At 41.2% G+C, this 22,246-nt stretch overlaps 1 protein-coding gene across 4 annotated transcripts in view; it reads left to right on the top strand.

Annotated features, from left to right (window-relative positions):
- The window catches only part of PARP12 (poly(ADP-ribose) polymerase family member 12), a 46,484-nt gene that overhangs the window by 16,211 nt on the left and 8,027 nt on the right, over positions 1–22,246 (top strand). For all 4 annotated transcript variants that reach the window (XM_055591080.1, XM_055591079.1, XM_055591081.1 and 1 more), the window contains 3 exons: positions 11,337–11,532; positions 12,985–13,126; positions 17,162–17,258. In XM_055591080.1, the coding sequence (XP_055447055.1) occupies positions 11,337–11,532; positions 12,985–13,126; positions 17,162–17,258 (435 nt within the window). The remainder of the gene's footprint in view (positions 1–11,336; positions 11,533–12,984; positions 13,127–17,161; positions 17,259–22,246) is intronic.

Below are 22,246 nucleotides of genomic sequence, written 5' to 3'. Positions count from 1 at the left end.
GGAACTAAGATCCCACATGCCTTGTGGCCAGAAAACCAATACATAAAACAGAAACAATATTGTAACAAATTCAGTAAAGACTTTAAAAATAGTCCATGTGGGAAAAAAAACACCAAAATAACCAAACTGAGAAAAGTGAGCCAAAATATATTTGGGATATATATAAATATATATATATATAGAGAGAGAGGTATTTCAGGTGATTAAAAAAAAAATACATTTGTAATTCACCTCTGTATCTTATGGACAAAAGAACAACACCCGCTGCCAAATGTTAAACTCTACTCAGCAAAAGAAAAAATTGTGATGAAACAGACATAAAATTTACCTACCATCTTAACCATTTTTAAGTGTAAGGTTCAGTGGCATTAAATACATTCATGTTGTTCAGCTATCTTACATTGTTCATTTCCAGAAGTCAGTTGATTTTTAAACCCACCCAAACTGAGTCAGATTTGACAAAATGTAATATATTTTATAGGTTAATTTCCAGACTTAGATGCCAAGCACTACTTTTGTAAGTAGGCCATCTTTTTTGCACCTGTTTTCAATGCTCTCTATGTTAGGTGTTGAGTTAGCAAATACACGCCCCTTCTTTTTCTGGCCCCTTCTGCGTTATTGGTCTGTGTGTCTCAGTATCACACTGTCTCATGTAGAAGAGCTTTACAGTAACTTTAGGTGTCTGGTAAGGCAGTTTCCCACTTTGTTTTCCTTCAGATTATCTTGCCTCTTGGTCTTTTTTTCCTCTTCAGAAATTTTAAAATCTGCCTGTTGGTTTTCACAAAAAAACTCTGTTGTGATTTTTTTTTTAACTAGAAATTGCATTGTCTGTTATGTTTGGGGAGAACTGACATCATAATACAGCAACTCATTTAAATGTACTTTAATACCTTTATTTTTCTTGTGATGAGAATTTTTTAGGATTCATTCTATTAGCAACATGCAAATACTGCTATACAGCATCATTAACTATAGTTAATCGTACTGTGCATTGCATCCCTCAGTTCAGTTCAGTTCAGTCGCTCAGTCGTGTCCGACTCTTTGGGACCTCATGAATCATAGCATGCCAGGCCTCCCTGTCCATCACCAACTCCCGAAGTTTATCCAAACTTATGTCCATCAAGTCGGTGATGCCATCCAGCCATCTCATCCTCTGTCATCCCCTTTTCCTCCTGCCCCCAATCCCTCCCAGCATCAGGGTCTTTTCCAATGAGTCAGCTCTTCGCATCAGGTGGCCAAAGTATTGGAGTTTCAGATTCAGCATCAGTCCTTCCAATGAACACCCAGGACTGATCTCCTTTAGGATGGACTAGCTGGATCTCCTCGCAGCCCAAGGGACTCTCAAGAGTCTTCTCCAACATCACAGTTCAAAAGCATCAATTCTTCGGCACTCAGCTTTCTTCACAATCCAACTCTCACATCCATACCTGACTACTGGAAAAACCATAGCCTTGACTAGACGAACCTTTGTTGGCAAAGGAATGTCTCTGCTTTTTAATATGCTATCTAGGTTGGTCACATCCACAGCTGGGTATTGTTTTTGCTTTGGCTCCATCCCTTCATTCTTTCTGGAGTTATTTATCCACTGATCTCCAGTAGCATATTGGGCACCTGCTGACCTGGGGAGTTCCTCTTTCAGTATCCTATCATTTTGCCTTTTCGTACTGTTCATGGGGTTCTCAAGGCAAGAATACTGAAGTGGTTTGCCATTCCCTTCTCCAGTGGACCACATTCTGTCACATCTCTTCACCATGACCCGCCCATCTTAGGTTGCCCCACGGGCATGGCTTAGTTTCATTGAGTTAGACAAGGCTGTGGTCCTAGTGTGATTAGATTGACTAGTTTTCTGTGAGTACGGTTTCAGTGTGTCTGCCCTCTGATGCCCTCTTGCAATACCTACCGTCTTACTTGGGTTTCTCTTCCCTTGGGTGTGGGGTATCTCTTCACGGCTGCTCCAGCAAAGCACAGCTGCTGCTCCTTACCTTTGACGAGGGGTATCGCCTCACCGCTGCCCTTCCTGACCTTCAATGCAGGATAGCTCCTTTAGGCCCTCCTGCGCCCGCGCAGCCACAGCTCCTTGGATGTGGGGTTGCTCCTCCCGGCCGCCACCCCTGGCCTCGGGCATGGGGGAGTGGGGTAGCTCCTCCCGGCTGCCACCCCTGACCTCAGACGTGGGGTAGCTCCTCTCGGCCATTCCAGCATCACTGACTCGATGGACATGAGTCTAAGTGAACTCTGGGAGTTGGTGATGGACAGGAAGGCCTGGCGTGCTTCGATTCATGGGGTCGCAAAGAGTCGGACATGACTGAGCGACTGAACTGAGGTTGGTCATAACTTTGCTTCCAAGGAGTAAGTGTCTTTTAATTTCATGGCTGCAATCACCATCTGCAGTGATTTTGGAGCACCAAAAATAAAGTCTGACACTGTTTCCACTGTTTCCCCATCTGTTTGCCATGAAGTGATGGGACCGGATGCCATGATCTTCGTTTTCTGAATGTTGAGCTTTAAGCCAACTTTTTCACTCCTCTTTCACTTTCATCAAGGGGTTCTTTAGTTCTTCTTCACTTTCTGCCATAAGGGTGGTGTCATTTGCATATCTGAGGTTATTGATATTTCTCCTGGCAATCTTGATTCCAGCTTGTGCTTCTTCCAGCGCAGCATTTCTCATGATGTACTCTGCATATAAGGTAAATAAGCAGGGTGATAATATGCAGCCTTGATGTACTCCTTTTCCTATTTGGAACCAGTCTGTTGTTCCATGTCCAGTTCTAACTGTTGCTTCCTGACGTGCATACAGGTTTCTCCAGAGGCAGGTCAGGTGGTCTGGTATTCCCATCTCTTTCAGAATTTTCCAGAGTTTATTGTGATCCACACAGTCAAAGGCTTTGGCATAGTCAATAACACAGAAATAGATGTTTTTCTGGAACTCTCTTGCTTTTTCCGTGATCCAGCGGATGTTGGCAATTTGATCTCTAGTTCCTCTGCCTTTTCTAAAACCAGCTTGAACATCTGGAAGTTCACGGTTCACGTATTGCTGAAGCCTGGCTTGGAGAATTTTGAGCATTACTTTACTAGCATGTAAGATGAGTGCAATTGCGCAGTAGTTGGCATTCTTTGGCATTGCCTTTCTTTGGGATTGGAATGAAAACTGACCTTTTCCAGTCCTGTGGCCACTGCTGAGTTTTCCAAATTTGCTGGCATATTGAGTGCAGCACTTCCACAGCATCATCTTTCAGGATTTGAAAGAGCTCAACTGGAATTCCATCACCTCCACTAGCTTTGTTCATAGTGATGCTTTCTAAGGCCCACTTGACTTCACATTCCAGGATGTCCGGCTCTAGGTCAGTGATCACACCATCGTGATTATCTGGGTCATGAAGCTCTGTTTTGTACAGTTCTTCTGCGTATTCTTGCCACCTCTTCTTAATATCTTCTGCTTCTGTTAGGTCCGTACCATTTCTGTCCTTTATTGTGCTCATCTTTGCATGAAATGTTCCCAAGTAAGATGGTAAGTGTTGCGAGAGGGCATCAGAGGGCAGACATACTGAAACATAATCACAGAAAACTAGCCAATCTGATCACACGGACCACAGCCTTGTCTAACTCAATGAAACCAAGCCACGCCATGTGGGGCCACCCAAGACGGACGGGTCATGGTGGAGAAGTCTGACAGAATGTGGTCCACTGGAGAAGGGAATGGCAAACCGCTTCAGTATTCTTGCCTTGAGAACCCCATTAACAGTATGAAAAGGCAAAATGATACGATACTGAAAGAGGAACTCCCCAGGTCGGTAAGTGCCCAATATGCTACTGAAGATCGGTGGAGAAATAACTCCAGAAAGAATGAAGGGATAGAGCCAGAGCAAAAACAATACCCACTTGTGGATGTGACTGTGGTAGAAGCAAGGTCAGATGCTGTAAAGAGCAATATTGCACAGGAACCTGAAATGTTAGGTCCACGAATAAAGGCAAATTGGAAGTGGTCAAACAGGAGGAGATGGCAAGAGTGAATGTCGACATTCTAGAAAACAGTGAACTAAAATGGACTGAAATGGGTGAATTTAACTCAGATGACCATTATATCTACTACTGTGGGCAGGAATCCCTTAGAAGAAATGGAGTAGCCATCATGGTCAACAAGAGAGTCAGAAATGCAGTACTTGGATGCTATCTCAAAAACGACAGAAGGATCTCTGTTTGTTTCCAAGGCAAACCATTCAGTATCACAGTAATCCAAGCCTATGCCCCAACCAGTAATGCTGAAGAAGCTGAAGTTGAACGGTTCTGTGAAGACCTACAAGACCTTTTAGAAATAACACCCCAGAAAGATGTTCTTCTCATTATAGGGGACTGGAATGCAAAAGTAGGAAGTCAAAAGATACCTGGAGTAACAGGCAAATTTGGCCTTGGAGTACGGAATGAAGCAGGGCAAAGGCTAATGGAGTTGTGCCAAGAGAACACACTGGTCATAGCAAACACCCTCTTCCAACAACACAAGAGAAGACTCTACACATGGACATCACCAGATGGTCAATACCAAAATCAGATTTATTATATTCTTTGCAGCCAAAGTTGGAGAAGCTCTATACAGTCAGCAAAAACAAGACCAGGAGCTGACTGTGGCTTAGATCATGAACTCCTTATTGCCAAATTCAGACCTAAATTGAAGAAAGTAGGGAAAACCACTAGACCATTCAGGTATGACCTAAATCAAATCCCTTATGATTATACAGTGGAAGTGAGAAATAGATTTAAGGGCCTAGATCTGATAGATAGAGTGCCTGATGAACTATGGATGGAGGTTCGTGACATTGTACAGGAGACAGGGATCAAGACCATCCCCGTGGAAAAGAAATGCAAAAAAGCAAAATGGCTGTCTGAGGAGGCCTTACAAATAGCTGTGAAAAGAAGAGAAGCGAAAAGCAAAGAAGAGGAAAGATATAAGCATCTGAATGCAGAGTTCCAAAGAATAGCAAGGAGAGATAAGAAAGACTTCCTCAGTGATCAGTGCAAGTAAATAGAGGAAAACAACAGAATGGGAAAGACTAGAGATCTCTTCAAGAAAATTAGAGATACCAAGGGAACATTTCATTGCATCCCTAGTTAAATTTTTTTGTTTATTTTCTCCCTGCTGATGTGTAGAAAGGCAGTTGACTTTTCTACCTTATCTCCTGCAACTTTACTGAAATATCTTAGCTACTGATAATTTATTTGAATTATCTGTATAATTCTCAATATACTTGATACATGTTTAGAAATTAATATCTGTGAATAGCACTCTAAGTTTTCCTTTTTAATTCTTAAAAATTTTATTTCTTTTGATTGCCTTATTTCCTCATGCTGAACAGAAGTGATAATAACTGGAAGATTCTTCTTTTTTCCCTAATTTTAAAAGGAGTAATTTAAAAATGTTTTCCCTTAAGCATATGTGAATGTTTGGAACCTTTAGCATTGCTAATCAATTCTGATTTTATGCCTAATATGCCAGGAGTTTTTCTTTAATTGTGTATGGAAATTAAATTTTATTGAGTACAATTTCTGCATTAAGAGCCTATGTTTTGTCTGTTTTGCTTGTTAATGCAGTGATTTACATTAATTTTCTAATGTTAAGTCCATTTCATTCCCAGGCCTAAGTCATGCCTGTGCATATGTAGACACACATGTACACACACACACACACACACACACACACACACAAAATGGTGAATTTGGATTGCCACTCTCTGGTTTAAGATTTTTGAATTTATGTTTGAATAAGCTTGGTCTATAATTGTTTCATGTTGTCTTTGCTTGTTTTTTAAAATTGAAGTATAGTTGATGTACAGTATTATATAAGTTACAGATGTACAGTATAATGATGCCTGGTTTTTATCTTATGAAATTACTAGCCTCATAAAAATGAGATTGGGATGGATATTTTTTCTATTCTCAAAAGGCCATGTGAAATCAGAGTTATTTTTTTCCTGAATGATTATGCATCTAAAAGTTTCTAGTCTTGATGTTTAATTCTTGGGAAGATTTTAAGCTATTGACCCAATTTCTTATAATTATTATAGGACCAGTCAGGTTTTCAGTTTTTCCTTGAGTCAGTTGGTAAGTTGATATTTTTTCTAGGAGTTTGGTCATTGTATTTATTTTAAAACTTACTGTCATAAAGTTACTTGTTATATCGCTCTTAGTGTCTATGCCATCTTTAATTTACACTTTTAATCTTTTTTTCTGCCCTCCCTTTTTTCTTCATCAGTCTTGCAGAGATTTATTACTCATATTTTTCTTTTTTAGAGGAACAGACTTTTGTCCTTTTTTGACCCCATAGATTAGATGACCTATGGTTTATTTCTAAGTATATTTTAAAATTAATTTTAAAATTTAAATTCAAATGAATTGCATTGTGGTCAGGCTGTATAGTAACAGATACTTTGAATTTTGTTGTAAAAGTGAAAGTTGCTCAGTTGCATCTGACTCTTTGTGACCACATGGAATTCTCCAGGCCAGAATACTGGAGTGGGTAGCCTTTCCCTTCTCCAGGGCATCTTCCTGACCCAGGAATTGAACTGGGGTCTTCTGCACTGCAAGGGGATTCTTTACCAACTGAGCTACCAGGGAAGCTAGTACATCATTAACTTTGGTAAAAGTTCTGTGTATATAGAGTGTTTTGTATGTGGTGTTAGATGGGTGTAAATTGTGTGGCTCTAATCTTTTGTATATTTATTGATTTCTTTGTCTGCTTCTTGTATCAGTTAGCCAGAAAGGTATGTTAACAATTCACTATGAATTTGTTGGTTTCTCCTTGTAATCCCATCAATTTTTATTTTATATTTTAAAAACTATTATGAAGTATATAGAAGTTAAGAATTTTATCTTCCCAGGAAATTGAACCTGGTAGTACTATAAAATGAGTGCTTTTTATTAGTATTTCTAGTAATGCTTTTTTTGCCTTAAGTCTGTTTCATTTGATATTAATATAACTATGCCTGCTTTCTTTTAGCCGGCTTCACTATTTTACTTTCAAGCTCTTTTGTTTCTATTTTAGATATAGTTCCTGTAAACATAACAAAACTGGATATTTTTTCAGTTTGACAATCTTTGTCTTTTAATCTTTTTTTTTATAGTGGTTTATTCATTTGTTGGGATTGCCTATTTACACATTGTGATTAATTTTGAATTTATTTCTACTGTCTGTTTTTGCTATTTGACCTGCTTTTTCTGTTTTTCTTTTCTCTTTTTGGTCTTCTCTTAGATGTTTCCTCATTTGATTTTTTCCCCCCTCATCTATTAATTTGGAAGTTATATAGTGACTTTCTGTTCTTTTAGTGGTTACTCTGGAAAACAGACCCTTTAACTTAATAAACTTTAGCTTAACAACTTAAGCTAATCAATACATTTTATCATTCTCTCGAACAATAAAAGAGTCTTGAACACTTGAATTCTGACTAGTTCCATTCAAACTCATTTACCACTGTGTGAATTTGGGCAAATTACTTAGTCTTCTTGTGTCCCAGTTTTTCCTTAGGTCAAGTATATAAAAATAATAGTTTCTACATTAAAGGATTAATTATTTTGAGAATTAAAAGAATTAATGTGTAGAATGCTCAGAACAATGCCAGGCATATAAAATGTGTTGTATAAAATTGCTTCTATTTTCTTAATCCCAGGAGTTAGAAATTAACATTGTTTTATATAGTCAGTATTTGTTTAAATTTAGACATTTATCATTTTGGATTTTTGCACATAATCCTTTGTTCATATGTTTCCTTGTGGATCATTTTCTTTTAAATTCATCTTTTAGAAGTTGGTTTAGTGAGGGTCTGCTGGCAGATGTGTTTTTTGTTTATCTGAAAGTGTTTATTTCATCTTCATTCTTGAAAAATAGTTTTATTGGGTATTTTCTCTCAATTCTTCAAAAATTATTCCATTGTTTTCTGGCTCCCATTGCTTATTTAGAAGTTAGTTATCAGTATAAATACATTGTTTGGCCTGGGGCTGGGGTGCTGTCGTAACAGATGACTGCAAATTTGGTGTCTTAGGAGCAAGAATTTATTCTTATGTTTCTGGAGGCTAGAATTCCAAAGTCAAGGTGTCAGCAGGGCTATGCTCTGTCTGTAGACGCCAGGGGAAGATCCTTCTTGCCTCCTCCTAGCTCCTGGTGGTTGTTGGCAATCCTTCATATTTCTTGGCATTCCTTGGTTTATAGCTGCGTTACTCTAATCTCTTTCTTTTTTGTCTCATGGCTTTCTCCTATGTGTCTTTGTGTCCAAATTTCTTTTTATGAGGACACCAAGTCATGGGATTAGGGCTCAGCCTACTTGAGTATGACTTCATCTTAATTATATCTGAGAAGACCTTATTTCCTAGTGAGGTCACATTTCAGCTGCCACGAGTAAGGATACAGTTCAACACATTACAGTAGGTAGTCTGTTTTTTTCTCTCTGACTAAACATACAGTCAGCCTCTGGTGCTACAGTTTCATAAAGATCTGTCTATATGTGGATTTATTTTTATTTAGTCTGTTTATAATTCATTCTTTTTGAGTTGGAGGTTTTATGTTTAATCATTTCTGAAAGTTCCTCAAAAATATTGTTTCTCTGGACTTCTAATTATACATATATTAAGATCTTCTTACTCTATTTTTTATGTTTTTTGACTTCTCTCTCACGTCGTCCTTTGTGCTGTATGCAGGGGAATTTCTTCACTTGGTTACCTAGTTCATTAGTTCAGCCTTGTCTGAGATGAAGTGTGTCCTGTCTACTGTGATTTTAAGATTATAATTATTTACTTCTAAAGATTGTTTTTTCCTGCTTAATTCTTACAGTTTCTTAATCCATACTCATACTTTTGATACTCAGTATTAACTTTAAAAAACACTTTATTCATATTGTGTATTTATATCCAACAACTCTTAACATCTGTTGTCTTTAGCAGACTGGTTTTGCTGGATTTTGCTTATGGTGTCTTGTTTCTGGTTTATTTGATTATAAGCTTATGTTTGCTGAAACTTTATCTGTAGAAATTTTTAAAAGTTTAAACTTTTATTATGTATTGGGTTGTAGCTGACTAACAATGTTGTTGTAGTTTCAGGTGAACAGTAAAGGGACTCAGCCATATATATATACATGTATCCATTCTCCTCCAAAGGCACCTCCCATCCAGACTGGCACATAACATTGAGTAGAGTTCCATGTGCTATGCAGTAGGTCCTTGTTGGTTATCCATTTTAAACATAGCAATGTCCATGACCTTACCAAAGTCCCTAACTATCCCTTTCCTCCAGCAACCATAAATTTGATTTCTAAGTCTGTGAGTCTTTTTCTGTTCTTTAAGTTCATTTGTGTCATTTCTTTTCAGATACCACAGATAAGGGATGTCATACAATATTTCTCCTGTCTGATTGACTTCATTCAGTATGACACTCTGGGTCCATCCACCCAGAATAATGCCATATTGTAAATGGCATTATTTCTTTAATGGCTGAGTAATATTCTCATATATATATATATATGTATGTATGTATGTATGTATGTATGTATATATACATACATACCTACACACACCATATCTTCTTTATCCATTCCTCTGTCGATGGACACTTAGGTTGCTTCCATGTATTGGCTATTATAAACAGTGAAGCAATGAATATTGGGGTTCATGTATCCTTTCGGATCATGTTTTTCTCCAGATATATGCCCAGGAGTGGGATTGCAGGATTATCATATAGTAGCTCTATTTTTAGTTTTTTAAGGAACCTCCATACTGTTCTCCTGGAGAAGGAAATGGCACCCCACTCCAGTACTCTAGCCTGGAAAATCCCACGGAGGGGGAAATCTTGCGGAGGAGCCTGGTGGGCTGCAGTCCATGGGGTCGCGAAGAGTCGGGCACGACTGAGCGGCTTCACTTTCACTTTTCACTTTCATGCATTGGAGAATGAAATGGCAACCCACTCCAGTGTTCTTGCCTGGAGAACCCCAGGGACGGGGGAGCCTGGTGGGCTGCCATCTATGGGGTCACACAGAGTCGGACATGACTGAAGCGACTTAGCATGCTGTTCTCCATAGTGGCTATACCAATTTAAATTCCCACCAACAGTGTAGGAGAGTTCCCTTCTCTTTATACCATCTTAAGCATTATAGAAATTCTTTTGAGGCCTGAGTTGAAGGTAAATTCCTTCCAGAGAGGATTTGTGTTTGCTTCTATAGGAAATGCCACTGTGGGTCTCTAAATTTAATTCTCACAAAAGAAGTGTGAATCAACTTAACTTCCTTGAGGCGGGAGCAGTTTATGAGTTCTCAGTGGAAGTTTTCTTCCTTTCCTTCCAAAGCCAACTCTGACATAGGCAAATTTCCTTGCTGACTTCCTTTGCAAAGCAGATTCCTTTTCCAGCTCCCTTCACTAAGGATGTGTAATCTTTTAAAATCATGATTTTATGCTGAAATATCTCTTTGGAGATTTAACCCTTGACCATATTCAGATACTACATTTGTTTCCTGTTTCTTCATTGCCACTAAAAATAGGGCTGTTTGTCATTACTCACTGACATTGCCTTTGGACAGCCAATGGCTTTAGTTTTCATTCACCTCACTGGTTCCAGACCTTCCCTTTGCTCTTGGGGCAGTACAGCATTTGGAAAGCAAGTAGATCATGGTGGCTCAGAGTGCAGGCCATTCTGCCAAACTGCTTAACTTAAACCCCAGCTCTGCTGTCTATTAGCTGTTTAACTTTGAACAGGTTTCTGAACCTCCCTGGGCTTCTGTTTTCACATCTGTAAAAATGGGGATGAGTCGCAGCTTTGGTACAATGAAGACTTAATCCCTTAAAATGTATAAAGTACTTAGTAGGGGGACTAGCCCAGCCCACATGCAGTGTATATTAACTATTTTTGGCTTCTAAGGATTTTTGTTTTTTGTCAGCTCAGCAATGCATTTTTTAAAAGGCTGTTTTACCTAGCATTTTTGTGTAATGAAAGGAATGTCATGATAACAAGTTCTCCATAGTGTGTGTTTGTGCGCTTAGTTTCTCAGTTGTGTCTGACTCTGTGCAACCCCATGGATGGTAGCCTGCCAACCTCTTGTGTCCATGGCATTTCCCAGGCAATAATACTGGAGTGGGTTGCCATTGTCTCCTCCAGGGGCTCTTTTCCATAGTATTGTGATTTTATTATTTTCACACAGCAAAATGGATCTTAAAGCAAGTCCCCTCCCACCCTGACGCATTGTTTTAAATGTGCAGGTCCCATGTATGTTCACATCTTTCAGCCGAGTGACTCGGAGACCACGAAAGAAGCTGAGGGGCCCACGTTCATGTGGCTGGACTTTCAGTTTACTTCTTGTGTTCTTTTGCAGGGTCACGTGCACTGAAACATCCAGTAGCTTTCTCATTGGTTTTCTGAACTTTGACACCATGAAGTTTGGTGCCACCCAGGCTCGCCGTCTCTCCACAGCCTCCTCGGTCACCAAACCTCCACACTTCATCCTCACCACCAACTGGGTTTGGTACTGGACTGATGAGTTTGGCTCTTGGCAGGAATATGGACGACAAGTAAGTGTCACGGAAAGAGTATGAGTGTTTCTTCCTGTGGGTCCATGATGGAGGAATCTTTGCAAACATGGGCACAAGGACTGCTCCAGGGAGCCCTTGACAGAGCCAAAGATCCCCAGGTCCCCTTATGACTCGCTTGCTTTGGGGGAATTATGGCAGAACTGGATAATTTAGAGTTCATTTGTATAAGGTCACAACTTGGAACAATTAGCTATCTGTTAGTTCATGAGGACTGAGTAACTTGGGTTGTAGTGATATCATAGTTTGTTAAATGGGGGTAGAAAAATGTCTCTCTTACTGTTGAACAGGTAACTCCAGAGCGAGTGCCTGGGTGTGCAGGAGTGTTTGTATAGCTGTGGAATAAAGCTTAAGGCTTTTCAGAGCTGGCTTTTTGCTTTATCTATAGAAGTCACTTTACAAAAGATGGAAAAGTATATGAAATTAACTTGTTTCAGCTATTGATTTGGTATTTGGGTCAAGTAACTGCTGCTGTCAACTATTCAGAGATGTTCATAGATGAATCAAGATTAGAGGGAGCTTCCCCCCGACCCCGGTTATCTGTAGAGATACATGTGTAGGGAGGTCACCATTTCTATAGTGACAACTTCTCCCAAATGACAGTTGGGCTATGTGGTCTAATAGACATTTGTATTTTTCTGGATTGTGAGAGGCTATATTAAAGCTTTAGTTTCATGCTCTTGACTGCATTTGAAATGTTTTTTTCCCTGGGAACTCTGTAACGTGAGCTTCGTGGGGGCTTTGGCCACTGACGTGCCCCCAGGCTGAGGACAGTGTTTGCACATAGCAGGTCCTCAGGAGAAAGACACTGGCCAGTTGAAATGCAGAGGTATTGCCACTCTGTACCCGCTGGCCAGGTGGACGTGGGCACTCTCAGCAGATGACTTGAGCCCTCCTCCTTCCCTCTTCTTCCAGTGCCAGCCTTCCTGCATCTGTCCTCTGCCCCACCTGCCTTCCCCCCCAAGCATCCTGGGATTTTTTCTGTCTTCCCTGGATTTGTTCAGGGAGGCTCTCTAGTGTGGCTCTGGGTTTGGTCAGGAGAGGGAGGGATGAGGCCGAAACAATGGACAGAAGAGGCTGCGGTGCTCAGGCCCTCAGTGAAATAGCATTTGCGAGTTCACTTGTACTTGAAGGGTTGTGTTATCTGTTACAAGTAATTGAACACCCTCTCTTCCATTGCTCCCGTCATGGTTATCCAGGTTAGTTGGGCCCACATGGGCTGTCTTCCATTTTCCTGAGCAGTTTACAGCAGGCAGTCCTGTTGGCTCCTATTCTGTGCCTCTCTCTCCTACCACAGCCCCACCCCCAGCTCCTCTCGTCTGCCTCCCCCAGGACACAGACACCCACTGTGGGCTTATCTGCTGGGTGTGTGGATGGCCCCCAGTGTCTGTCTTCTTGCATTCACCATATATCTATCTGGCTTTTCCTTCACAGGGCATGGATCACCCTGTGACCAGCGTCACCAGCAGTGATTTGGAGAAGGCATACCTGGCATACTGTGCCTCGGGGTCTAACCCCCAAGCAGCCACCCTGAGGTTCCAGGCAGGAAAGCACTCATACGAGTTAGACTTCAAAGGTACTTTTTGGGGTTCCCCAGTGGCCTAGTGATTAGGATTCTGGGCTTTCACTGCTTGGCCTGTATTCAGTCCCTGGTCAGGAAACTGAGATCCCACAAGCTGTGCGGCATGGCCAGGGTGAGGTTGGGAGAAGGTATTTCCTGATCCACTGCACTCACCCAGTAGGGCCTGATCATCTGCTGGCCCTGCCTTTTCCATCTTAACCGTGGAGAAACTCCGCACACACACTGAGGGCCAGGAAAGAGAAGGATGCAATGGTCCCTGTTCTGAAATGCTGTGGATCTAGAAGGGAGAATAGACCTGTCAACAAATGAGCCAGCCAGCAGGATGCAGGGGGAGCTGCCTGGGACAGATAGCAGGCAACGGGAACCCCGTGTGGAGGGACAGGTAGCATCAGCCTGCGGCAGTGGTGGTGTAGGCAGCACTGTAGTAGGGTCCTGTGGGCCATGGGCAAGTCCCTGTGTCTGAGGATTGACTTTAGTCACTGACACGCATCACAGTGGTTCTGCTGTGCAGCTCCTCCTCCTACTCCCAGCTGCAGAGTCCACGTCAGCTTTTCTGTAGGCGCCTTCAGCACTGGTGGCTGGCTGGAAACACATGGTAGACACACATCAGCTGAAAACTGCTGTAAAGCAGATTATCAGGTGCTCTGCTTGTGGTAGCCTGAGTCCGGGCCTTAATGGCTTGTTCTTCTTGCCTTGACAGACAGACAGAAGCAGACCAAACACCCTTTGGTCAGGTCTTCCAGTGACTTATCTGTGAGGTGTGGTGTTTTTCTTTCCTTTAGTTTCAGTTTCTTGTGGCTTCTTTCAAGCCATTTTCACATGGATTTATCAGTTCATCCATGTTCAATTCAGTTTTGCCTTTAAATTCACATTTTAATCTCTGAATCCTTATCAGTTTTCAGCATTTTTTTACGGAAATTAAGTGGACCTCCTTTTAAGCACTTTTAAACAGCACTTTAAGCACTGTTTATTGTTTACTTTTGTGGATCATCTGTTTGGAGGGCAGCAAACTGTCTTTGGTGAATTATCCTAAGTCCACTCTATCTGCCTACTTTTATCCAGTTAGTTTTGCTTGTGGTTTTATACTTGTACTTTTGGTTAAGGTAGAATCGCTGCCCCCTTGATGTGCCTGTGCAAAGAGCTTAAAAGTTTCTTCTACTCTACAGTGAGAACTGCTTACAGCTTTCAGTATCTGCTGGGAAACATCAATCATGTGTGAGGTGGTTTTACAATCCACAGTCTGATAAACACAAGTGCACTCAAGGGGATCGTGAGAAATCTATGGAATAATAAGTTGGGACTGGCCTGAAGATCAAGTCTATACAAGTAGCACCCATCTGACTGCTGCTGACCACAGTTTGAAATATTTATTTAAAGTATCTGAACACTATCAAATCAACTAGAAATGTCAGATGCAGCCTCTCAACCCAGGCAGCTCCCCCAGGGGACAGAATAGTCAAGATGAGGGTGGGGAAGAACACACACTGAGTTTACTGCAAACTTAAGAAAAGCATATTTCCTGCAGACTGCCCCAAGCTCACGTGGTGGGCAAAACTCTTTGGTCTGTGTGTTGGTAGATGACAGTAGCCACAGAGGTTTCAGGTGACTTCTCCCTTCGTAACCTCACTACTCGGCAGAGTGAAAGCAAGTCTCAGGCGGCAGTCTGCCACTCAGATTTATTTACTAAATATTTATTAGGAAGCAAGTTCGTTTAAAAAACATACACAGCAGGCCAAATGACTCGTTCTGTAGCTTCAGGGAAGGCTTGACTCTGTCCTTTCAGGGACTTCAGTGACCCTGAAAGACTCTGTCCTTCAGTGACAGAACAGTCACTGAAGGCAAATAAATGCCAAGACTCCAGAGCCAGAATTCTGATGTCTGTTAGCTGGTATCAGTTGGCAGAATCCCCATGGTCAGGGCTTGTTCAGGACTTCGCCTAGTGTATTCTCTTTAATGGTAAATTAGGGAGATGGCCTCATGCTTTACTCTGTTTGAGGGACATAGGGAACAGGTCTCACAAATACTTAGCCCATTCATGTATCTCGAATACCTTTTAATTTCACCTATAAAAGCCTTTGTGTGGATCACAATAAACTGTGGAAAACTCTGAAAGAGATGGGCATACCCGGGCCCCTGACCTGCCTCTTGAGAAACCTGTATGCAGGTCAGGAAGCAACAGTTAGAACTGGACATAGACCAACAGACTGGTTCCAAATAGGAAAAGGAGTACGTCAAGACTGTATATTGTCACCCTGCTTATTTAACTTATATACAGATTACATCATGAGAAACGCTGGGCTGGAGAAAGCACAAGCTGGAATCAAGATTGCTGGGAGAAATATCAATAAACTCAGATATGTAGATGACACAACCCTTATGGCAGCAAGTGAAGAAGAACTAAAGAGCCTTTTGATAAAAGTGAAATAGGAGAGTGAAAAGTTGGCTTAAAGCTCAACATTCGGAACACTAAGATCATGGCATCCGGTCCCATCACTTCATGGCAGATAGATGGGGAAACAGTGGAAACAGTGGCTGACTTTATTTTTCTGGGCTCGAAATCACTGCAAATGGTGATTGCAGCCATGAAATTAAAAGACGCTTACTCCTTGGAAGGAAAGTTATGACCAACCTAGACAGCATATTAAAAAGCAGAGACATTACTTTGCCAACAAAGGTCCGTCCAGTCAAGGCTATGGTTTTTCCAGTGGTCATGTATGGATGTGAGAGTTGGACTGTGAAGAAAGCTGAGCGCTGAAGAATTGATGCTTTTGAACTGTGGTGTTGGAGAAGACTCTTGAGAGTCCCTTGGACTGCAGGGAGATCCAAACAGTCCATCCTAAAGGAGATCAGTCCTGGGTGTTCATTGGAAGGACTGATGTTGAAGCTGAAACTCCAATACTTTGACCACCTGATGTGAAGAGATGACTCATTGGAAAAGACCCTGATGCTGGGAAAGATTGAGGGCAGGAGGAGAAGGGGATGACAGAGGATAAGATGGTTGGATGGCATCATCGACTCAATGGACATGGGTTTGGGTGGACTCCGGGAGTTGGTGATGGACAGGGAGGCCTGTCGTGCTGCGATTCATGGGGTCACAAAGAGGTGGACACGACTGAGCGACTGAACTGAACTGAACTGATAAAAGGTTATTTAAGAGTCATTGCAATGCTAGTCAACAGACCAGTGAAAAACCTGTTTAAGCTAATTAGCAGAGTATTCGTGAGAGGCTGAGTGATGGGTAACTGAAGGGGTTGTGGTAGCCATGTCTGGAGTATGGTCTCCCGATCAGAATGTTGGGGACTGCCCGGGAGTGCCCATTCTTGACTACCTGGACTCTGGCATGAGGGACACACACCTAGGTGATCACAGGGTATATGCTCAAATGCAGTAGGGTGAATTAGTTTTTCAAGTCAAATAAATTGTTTATGTGCAGAAAGTAAGACTTGACAGAGATTTCCTGGTGGTTGGGACATGTATTCTATAGGTTTCATGACTTTTCAGCCTGAAAGACAGGTTCCCCTCTCTGCCCTCAGGATGAATATAAGAATCTTGGGGGTTGGCATAAGTAAGAATTTCATTTGTTAAAGACTGTACAGGTTGTAAAAGGTTGAGAAATATTGCTGTTGAGTAAGTTTAGTCAAACTAAGAAAAACTTTACTCGTAAAATTATTATATTAACTCTAAATCCCACTGGCTCAAGATGTGGTAATTTGGTCTCAGGCTGGGCTGGAGCTTTTTTATATCCAAGCTGGGAAAAATTGTTGAGCAAAATAATAGTTTAAACAAGATTGGAAGGAACAATTTAAAAGCACTCATGTATAATTGATATGTCAATTACTAATCATTCATCTATTCATTAAATCCAGTCTCCTACAGATACCTATTATGAATATTTGAAATGTGTAAAACTGCCTTATTTTTAACAGACTGATTGTGGGCTTTAACATTTGAATTAGCTTTATAACCTGTTTAATTTGTGTTTATAAAACACTGCCGTCCTGTATGTATATTGTGTTTTTTTTCCACCAGCCTTCATTCAGAAAAATGTGATCTATGGCACAGTTAGAAAGGTTTGCCGAAGACCCAAATATGTATCTCCCCAAGATGTGAAGATGAAGCAGACCTGGTAGGTGGCATTTGGGGAATTTTTTATGTAATATGTGTATCAGCCGATACGTGCTCAACTGCAGGTACTAAACCTACTCAGACTGGCTATAGCATCAAGAGGGTTAGTTGGCTTGCAGTCTTATGCCCTGGCACTCTGTCTCTATTTCCTATGCCTTGCCCTTTGAGTATATTTGTACTTTTCTTCACTTAATACCGGGCTTACCTTGTGGCTCAGCTTGTAAAGAATATGCCTGCAGTGCCGGAGACCTGGGTTCGATCCCTGGGTTGGGAATATCCCCGGAGAAGGGAAAGGCTCCTCACTTCAGTATTCTGGCCTGGAGAATTGCATGGACTGTATAGTCCATGGGGTCGCAAAGAGTCGGACATGACTGAGCCACTTTACTTTTCACTTAATACCAAAGTGCTACTGTTTATGTGAGTGATCTGTAAGAAGGTTGAGGCTTCATGAAATGGAAAAATCTTTACCATGGAATGGTAAATGGTAATATGTTTACCTATATGGTAAATGGAAATATATTTACCGTACTTCAAGTAAAAATGTATTATAAAGGTATAATATTTAACAAAGTTATAAAAAGGTAAATGCTTGATGTATAGTTGTTTTAATGATGATACAGATACAATTAACAAAGCATTAAATGATAAGCCAAACACGATAGAAAGGAAAAGATATCCCCCAAATCACTTAATTAGATGTTTTATCTTTAAGATTGCCAGTGATGTTACTGTGACATGAAGGTATTGTGCAGATTTTTCCAGAAACCAGAAAGTTCTTTCTTAGTTTAGACTTAACTTAGAGAATGTGAAGAAATAATAATGATCTAACTCTGATAATTTTCTGGTTCCATTTTCAAGTGATTGTATCTTTTGCTTTATGACTTGGAAGATATCTTTTTGAACAGCTCTGGGTTTTTCTGTTTGTATGTTTGTTTTTATTTATTTTTTAATTGGAATATAATTGCTTTACAACATTGTCTTAGTTTCTGCTGTACAACAACTTGAATCAGCTGTATGTGTACATACACCCCTTCTCTCTTGAGCCTCCCTCCACGCCCATTCCACCCCTCTAGGTCATTACAGCGCACAGAGCTGAGCTCCCTGTGCTCCCCAGCGGATTCTCACTAGTTACCTATTTTACACATGGTAGTGTATACATGTCAGTGCTACTCTCTCAATTCGTCCCACCCTGTCTTTCCATCCTTGTGTCTACAAGTCTGTTCTCTACATCTGTGTCTCTGTTCCTCTCCTGCAAATAGATTCATCAGTACCATTTTTTGGGGCTGGTTCTTTTCCCCCACTGGTAGCAAACTGTGGTTTTTGTTTCTAACAAAGCATTTAAAGTTCCTCTTTGTCCTCCAGTTGTGTTATGTATGAATGGCAGTTCCAGTTCAGAGTCATCTAGAGCAGTTTGATTACTGGCATACGTATTCCACTAGTTGCAAAGGCATTGGACCAGAGAAAGAATTATCCTTATGGGTAGTAGTGTTGGGATATCTAACTACAAGGCTGCTTGTTGTGATCTGCAGGCCAGTCTAGACTTGAAGCTAGCTTATCAGCTTGTCTTTTCAAGTGAATAATTGAATCACAGACTTGAATTTTTGTAAATGTTGAAATAATGGAATACTCCTCCAAAACTCCATTATTTTAATACTTTAATATCATGGAATATTAAAAATACCAAAAGCAGATGCTGCAGGCACGAATCATCCCCCGAGTGAGCTCCCTTATCAGACTACCAGAAACCAGTAGGGCTGTGCCTGGCCTTAAGAGCATTTAGGAGCGGGGCCCTCCTGCTGCTGACGGGAACAAATCTGTGAGCTCTGCACTGATCAGACACCTCTGAATTGGTAGTTTTAGGTTTGAGGCATGTGGGCTGGGATTGGAGCTGGGGGAGGGGTCAATTCTCTCCAAACCCCATTGCCAGTTACTGGGGGATGGTGGCTTGGATCACAAGAGGTACCACAGTGCCCATTAGTTTGATGTGTGACAGCCCAGGCCAGGACTGTAGCCAGCGTTGCTGTCAAGAGGACTGCCTCTTCCATTAGCTGGAGAAATCCGGCTCATTTCTGTTTCACAGAGGACCGAGAGTGTTTCCGTTTCTTATTTTAAGATGTCACATATGGACTTGGATGGTTGTATTTGTGAAGCATGGCAAGGTCATTTAAAGAAGCTAGAGGGAAAAGGTTAATATCAAGCAGATAGAGTGCCTGTGAGTCTAACAGAGTAACTTCCTGGGGTTGCCCCTCCCTGTTTCCTCAAAGCCAGGTGTGCCTTCTTTCCTCCCTTTCTTAATAAAATTTATTTTTGGCTATGTGTAAAAAAACATGATTTAGAAGTCAAAACTATGAAAAGATCTACTCAGTAGTTAGAATTCTCCTTTCTATATCTGCACTTTTTCCTTGGCGGGCAACCATTTTCATCAATTTTTAGTTTATCTTTACTGTGTTTCTTTTTGCAAAAATGAGCAAATGTACATAAAAGTGTCTTCGTTTATTGGATAAACGGTAGCATTCTATCTCTACTATTCTGTACCTTTTTTCACTTAATACATCATTACTAGACTTACTGTGGTGATCACTTCAGTATGTGTATTGGTTGCTCAGTCTTGTCCAACTCTTTGCAACCCCCTCCAGGCTCCTTTGTCCATGAAATTCTCCAGGCAAGAATACTAGAGTGGATTGCGCATTTCCTTCTCTAGGGCTGACTCAAGGATCAAACCCAGTCTCCTGCATTGCAGGCAGATTCTTCACTGCCTGAACTACCAGGAAAGCTTCACTTAGAATATTGTATAACTTTTTGGGAAAAAGAAATTACTCTCTTTCAGTTCATTGAAGTCTTCTGAATTCTGTTCCTGTCTTCATGATTCTCTGTCATGTGTATTTGCCATGGTTTAATCTGTCCCCTTTTTAGGAATGCTTTGCCTTTTTGTGATCTGCTAGTATGAGTATGATACCACAAAGAATGTCTGCTGTATGTGCTGTTTGTTAGTTGTGGAGGTGAGCCATCAGGTTGGAGTCCTAGATGGTAAATGCAAGTTCCTGTTTGTGGGGCTTAACCATGTACACTCACCCCAGAATGTGTGAGGTGCCTGTTTCTTTCAGCCTTGAAAACAGGAAGTCATCAAGCTCTTCAGTAAAGGTGGGAAAGGGTATTTCAGTGTATTTAATTCATTTTCTCTTATGAGTGAGGTTTAATATTCTTTCCTAACATGTAAGGGCCATTTGCATTTCTTTTTCTGGGGACTGTTTGTCTTTTTGTCCATTCTTCAGCCAACATTTTGGTATGTTTCTTAAACATTGAGTCTTTCTGTTGGGGAGATCAGCCCTTAGTTTGTCATGTAAGTTTCAGTATTTTTTCTTTGCTTGTTTTTTGCCTTTTGGCTTTGTCTATGAAGTATTTTACCATGCAGAAATATTTATCATTTAGTTAAAAGATGAGCTCGATAAAGGACAGAAATGGTATGGACCTAACAGAAGCAGAAGATATTAAGAAGAGAGGGCAAGAATACACAGAAGAAATGTACAAAAAAGATCTTCACGACCCAGATAATCACGATGGTGTGATCACTGACCTAGAGCCGGACATCCTGGAATGTGAAGTCAAGTGGGCCTTAGAAAGCATCACTACGAACAAAGCTAGTGGAGGTGATGGAATTCCAGTTGAGCTCTTTCAAATCCTGAAAGATGATGCTGTGAAAGTGCTGCACTCAATATGTCAGCAAATTTGGAAAACTCAGCAGTGGCCACAGGACTGGAAAAGGTCAGTTTTCATTCCAATCCCAAAGAAAGGCAATGCCAAAGAATGCTCAAACTACCACACAATTGCACTCATCTCACATGCTAGTAAAGTAATGCTCAAAATTCTCCAAGCCAGGCTTCAGCAATATGTGAACCGTGAACTTCCTGATGTTCAAGCTGGTTTTAGAAAATGCAGAGGAACCAGAGATCAAATTGCCCACATCCGCTGGATCACGGAAAAAGCAAGAGAGTTCCAGAAAAACATCTATTTCTGCTTTATTGACTATGCCAAAGCCTTTGACTGTGTGGATCACAATAAACTGTGGAAAATTCTGAAAGAGATGGGAATACCAGACCACCTGATCTGCCTCTTGAAAAATTTGTATGCAGGTCAGGAAGCAACAGTTAAAACTGGACATGGAACAACAGACGGGTTCCAAATAGGAAAAGGAGTTCGTCAAGGCTGTATATTGTCACCCTGTTTATTTAACTTCTATGCAGAGTACATCATGAGAAACGCTGGACTGGAAGAAACACAAGCTGGAATCAAGATTGCTGGGAGAAATATCAATAACCTCAGATATACAGATGACACCACCCTTATGGCAGAAAGTGAAGAGGAACTCAAAAGCCTCTTATTGAAAGTGAGAGTGGAGAGTGAAAAAGTTGGCTTAAAGCTCAACATTCAGAAAACAAAGATCATGGCATCTGGTCCCACCACTTCATGCGAAATAGATGGGGAAACAGTGGAAATAGTGTCAGACTTTATTTTTCTGGGATCCAAAATCACTGCAGATGGTGACTGCAGCCATGAAATTAAAAGACACTCCTTGGAAGGAAAGTTATGACCAACCTAGATAGCGTATTCAAAAGCAGAGACATTACTTTGCCAACAAAGGTCCGGCTAGTCAAGGCTATGGTTTTTCCTGTGGTCATGTATGGATGTGAGAGTTGGACTGTGAAGAAAGCTGAGTGCTGAAGAATTGATGCTTTTGAACTGTGGTGTTGGAGAAGACTCTTGAGAGTCCCTTGGACTGCAAGGAGATCCAACCAGTCCATTCTGAAGGAGATCAGCCCTGGGATTTCTTTGGAAGAAATGATGCTAAAGCTGAAACTCCAGTACTTTGGCCACCTCATGGGAAGAGTTGACTCATTGGAAAAGACTCTGATGCTGGGAGGGATTGGGGGCAGGAGGAGAAGGGGACGACAGAGGATGAGATGGCTGGATGGCATCACCGACTCGATGGAC

The sequence above is a fragment of the Bubalus kerabau genome, chromosome 8, assembly GCF_029407905.1.
Source record: "Bubalus kerabau isolate K-KA32 ecotype Philippines breed swamp buffalo chromosome 8, PCC_UOA_SB_1v2, whole genome shotgun sequence".
NCBI classification, from domain to species: domain Eukaryota; kingdom Metazoa; phylum Chordata; class Mammalia; order Artiodactyla; family Bovidae; genus Bubalus; species Bubalus kerabau.
Note: the sequence above shows the minus strand (reverse complement) of the source record. Positions and strands in the feature narration are given on the sequence as shown.